Source organism: Nicotiana tabacum, chromosome 22 (genome assembly GCF_000715075.1).
Source record: "Nicotiana tabacum cultivar K326 chromosome 22, ASM71507v2, whole genome shotgun sequence".
NCBI classification, from domain to species: Eukaryota; Viridiplantae; Streptophyta; class Magnoliopsida; order Solanales; family Solanaceae; genus Nicotiana; species Nicotiana tabacum.
In genome coordinates, this window is record NC_134101.1 from 223,202,610 (window position 1) to 223,207,440 (window position 4,831).

Below are 4,831 nucleotides of genomic sequence, written 5' to 3' on the forward strand. Positions count from 1 at the left end.
CAATTCAAATACCATCATATAAAATCAAAGGAGGAGACTACTAAATATAAATATTGCACTAAAAAGAAAAAAGAAAAAAGAAAAAAGAAAAAGAAAAGAAGGAGAAGAAAGAACACACGTGTTGGAAATTTTTCCAGCCGTGCTTGACCCGCGTCAACTGCTAGCTTAACATAAGTCAATTTTTAAGTCCCATAAATTATTGTGCCATGATCCTGCTAATGAAGGCAATGGATTCTAATAGAAATATTTTCAGTTTCACTATTGTCAGCTGCAACTTTCTTTACTTGTTATTTTTGGTACTTATCAGTTTTTCTCTAGGATGCAATGCAGTACAGAGTGACATCGATTGTTTAAAATCGATTAAAAATTCGTTGGAAGACCCTTTAAATTACTTGGGCTCTACGTGGCAGTTCGATAATCACACAGAAGGTTTCATATGCAAATTTACAGGAATACAATGCTGGCATCCTGATGAGAATAAGGTTTTAAGTATTACACTTCCAGACATGGGACTAAAAGGTGAGTTTACTCGAGGCATTCAAAATTGCACTTCTTTAATTTCTCTAGATCTCTCGAGCAACGAGCTATATGGAACCATCCCTCTGAAAGTGCCAAATTTTATCCATACCACTATTCCGGCTGAAAGTTACGCAAATAATTCAGGACTTTGCGGAGATCCTCTAGAACGGTGTGACGGTCCAAAGCGAACCATCATACTATGTTTGTTAGTGGTTTTGTGACTGGTTTGTCGCTTTTCTATTTACTTGGTATATATCTTTTTTTCTTTGGTTTTGCTCAAGTAAAGAAGATATTTGTATCGATCAAGAATAGAACAAAGAGAACGATGATTGATGGAAGTGAATGTTCAGACGGAATAGAAGTAAACAATGACCCGAAGGTAAACATTTTGCAGGCTTTCTAAATCATGTACTAACTTAGGTGTGCTTGGTACGAAAGAGAATATTTTTTCAGGAAAATGTTTTTCTATAAAATGCTTTCATGGAACTATTGTGCTTGCTTTATTTTTTTTACGCAAATTTAATTATATATGTGGTATCAGTAATCCTAAATTTTTGTATATGTTCAATGCATTCAAACACAGTGACTAAAGATTCATAGTTATTAGACGTAAAAGGCACTCCCTCCGTGCCAATTTATGTAAACATATTTTTTTTTTTTGGTTCGTTGCAAAAAAAAAGAACTTTTTCTAAATTTGAAAACAATTTAGCTTAAACTTCCAAGTCTAGCCTTAATGAAAAGCTTTTATAATCACACAAATATTCTATGCCCCTTTCTGACATATTTGGTACCACAAATTTCAAAAATCTTTATTTTTTTTTTAAACTTCATACTCAGTCAAACAAATTCAATTAAATTAGAACGGAGGGAGTAGTTGCCATGATGTTAAATATAACTTAATTTCACTATTTGACAATATAATATTAGATATAGCCTTAATCATTTAACCAGGTTTCGTAGGCTAAATTGAATTTTTAATTCTTATAAGAATATTTTACTATATCCTTCGCTTGAAAAAGAAATAAGTACAACAACTGCTGTTGAGTGAAGAAATTAAATAGTAGGGATTTTCTTAACCTAATAGTGAAATTGGGCTACTTTACAGTACTATACGTAGAATTTTGAACAAAAAAGTTTGGTCAAACAAAATCATGAATACATTAAATTTTTAAAGTTTATGGGTTCCTATAACAATTTCGAGTTATTTATACAATAATAATTCAGTTAATAGTCAAATATTTATAAAAATTTAATGAATTTTTTAATTAAAATATAAAATTTTGGTAAAAGCAAGTACTAAATTGGGATTCCATAAGCTTAAAGCCGGATCCGCCCCTGACAGTAGACATATGAAATTGAACACGTCAGGTTTGTTTTGCCCCTTGTTTTTTCTTTTTCATTTTTAAGTTCATAGCTCTATTTAAATGTTACTTCATCCGTTTCATATTGTTTGAGGTAGTTTGACTCGGCACGGAGTTTAAGAAAAAAGAATAAGACTTTTAAAACTTGTGGTCTTAAAAGATTAAGGGGTAAAAGGTTTGTGAGGCCATACCATTTGTGTGGCTATAAAAGCTTCTCACTAAGGGCAAAAAGGGTAAAATGAAGAGTTTAAAGTTGAATTATTTCCAAATTTAGAAATATGTCGTTTATTTTGGAACAGACTAAAAAAGAAAGTATCTCAAACAATATGAAATGGAGGGAGTATCATTTTGGGTTAAAACATTCATTCGTTTCTCTTTTCTAGTTTCCAAACAAAGAGTTAAGCCTAGTTACCTCGATAAGTTTGTGGCTATACCATAAATTCTTTTGTTTACATAATGAAAAGAATATATTTTTTTTGTTGAAATGAAAAAAATATTTTTCTACATGAAAAGAAAGTTTTTTTTTTTTTTTGGTTCAAATGGAAAAAAAATACTTTTTTATATCACGAAAAAAATACTCCTTTGTTGAAATGAAAAAAAATCTATCTATAACATGAAAAGAATGTAATATTAATAATATTTTTATTTAGAGTGAGGTAGGTTGGTGGGGAAGGTTAGAATGAGTTTTGGAAAATGTTTTTTCTTCTCTTAACAGGAAAACATTTTCATCCCATGAGAGAAAAATGAGTTCAAGAGAAAAATATTTTCCAAAATATTTAGGTCAACCAAACATGCAAAAATTGGAAATTTCGTACCAAACACACCGTTAATCACACTCCAATTGCAGAGAAGAAAAGTAAGCGTGTGGCATTAATTGAATTGTGCTAACGGTAGAAATGTTCTTTTCCTCAGATTTCAAAGCTGGAGAAGATTGTCACAAGAATGAGTTTTATGGAACTAGCAAAAGCGACTTCACATTTCAGCCAAGACCATGAAATTGGGAAGGGAATGCTGGGGAAAGTGTACAAGGCACTGGTCCCAAATGGCTGGAATGTTGCCATAAAGAGGCTCAATGCCTCAGAAAATTTGGAGGAAGAGTTTGTTTCTGAGATTACAATTCTTGGCAGTCTGAGGCATCAAAATTTAGTCCCTTTAATTGGTTTTTGTGTAGAGAGGGATGGGCGACTTCTGGTTTACAAATACATGCCAAATGGAAACTTACATGAGTGGCTACATACGACTGATGACAAGGCAAAGCTCTTGGACTTTCCTTTAAGGGTTAAAATTGTTGTTGGTGTCGCGAAAGCCCTTGCTTGGCTTCATGATGGTGGAAATTTCCATGTTGTGCATAGTAACATAAGTACACAAAGTATTTTGCTAGACGAAAATTTTGATCCCAAGATATCCAATTTTTGGGAGGCAACACTTGAAAGACAAAATGACATGGATTCAAGCATGTGTCTATTGCCACTAGTTGATTCTTTAGACTTTACATCTTACAAGAAAGATGTCTATAGATTTGGGGTTGTGCTTCTTGAGCTTTTAACAAGGAAGGAATCTTATCAATTGAGCTGCTCAAGTTTAAATCTTAGTAGTAGCTCGTTTGCCAGTACTCTTGATGTGGATAAAGTGCTGTTAGGTCAAGGTTTTGATGCAATGATATTGCAACTACTTGAACTTGCAAGTAACTGTATGAAGTTCATTCCTAATCAAAGGCCAACCATGCTTCAAGTGTATCTCACTGTAGCTGCAATTTCTTGAATTCATGATCAAACAGGGGACCCTGAAATACAGTTGCAAGTGGAATAGAAGCAGCCATGTGTATTCCCCCTCTGCTTTCTATGTTTATTTCATTAGCAAGAAGTGCGTCTATTTTCCTTTCTTTTGTTTAATACTAGTTTACTTGTCCGCACTTTGCGCGGTTATCAAAGACATCAATAGTTTAGAAATAATTTTCAGTCGCAAAAGAAAAATTATACTCCCTTCGTTCCAGTTTATGTGAACCTATTTTCTTTTTGGTCCGTTCCAAAAAGAATGACCCATTTCTAAATTTGGAAACAATTTGGCTTAAACTTATAAGTTTACCCTTAATGAGAAACTTTTATAAACACAAAAATACTCTGCTCCCTTTTTAACTTGTTTAGACCATAAATTCCAAAAGTCTTCATTTTTCTTAAACTTTATTCGCAGTAAAACAGATTTACATAAATTGGAACAGAATGAGTAATAATATTTATCATGTGTGTGTATATAAAAGTACTGCTTCCGTTTCAATTTAGATGACACATTTTCCTTATTAGTTTGTTTAAAAAAGAATGACATATTTTTATAATAAGAAATAATTCTGCTTTAAAAACTTTTCATTTTACCAATTTTATCCTTAGTGAGAAGTTTTATAAACACACAAATATCATGACCCCACAAAACTTTTACCCTCAAACTTTTAAGACCACAAGATTCAAAAGTCTTTTTTTTCTTAAACTTTGTGTCGAGTCAAAGTAACTCATCTAAATTGAAACAGAGCGAGTAATTTATATATGGTTGAAATCACAAACACGATTTTTTGCTTAGAATAAGAGCTTAGATGAACCTCATATTATCAATTTTTCTTTAAATAAAGAATAAGGAAACTTTTCACACACATATACACACATGACACGTGTTGTATGTATGCCTGATTCTCTTTGTCATCAGAGGCGGATCTAGTATTTGAAGGTGACGGGTGCCACCATAATTTTCTTTAATGTAGACTATTTAATAATTAATATATAGCTTGTTCAGAATGCTTGTTCGATTCATTTTTGTTAGTTTATTCGGGCAATTTATTAGAAACTTTTTATTTGCAAATATGAAAATTATATTTCTTTCTCCTATGCTACTTATGACATTTCACAGGATATTTTGTTGTTATGTGAAAATTACATCAGACATCAAGGAAAAGATTAAATGAT

General features: G+C 32.0%; 1 protein-coding gene across 1 annotated transcript; it reads left to right on the plus strand.

The window, feature by feature from the left end:
- Positions 1-206: 206 nt before the first annotated feature.
- LOC107770859 (probably inactive leucine-rich repeat receptor-like protein kinase At5g48380) lies at positions 207-3,858 on the plus strand. Its single transcript, XM_016590195.2, is given in 3 exon segments — positions 207-690; positions 693-898; positions 2,793-3,858. Coding segments are annotated over 3 exon segments (1,587 nt in total). The 3' UTR covers positions 3,690-3,858.
- Positions 3,859-4,831: the final 973 nt, after the last annotated feature.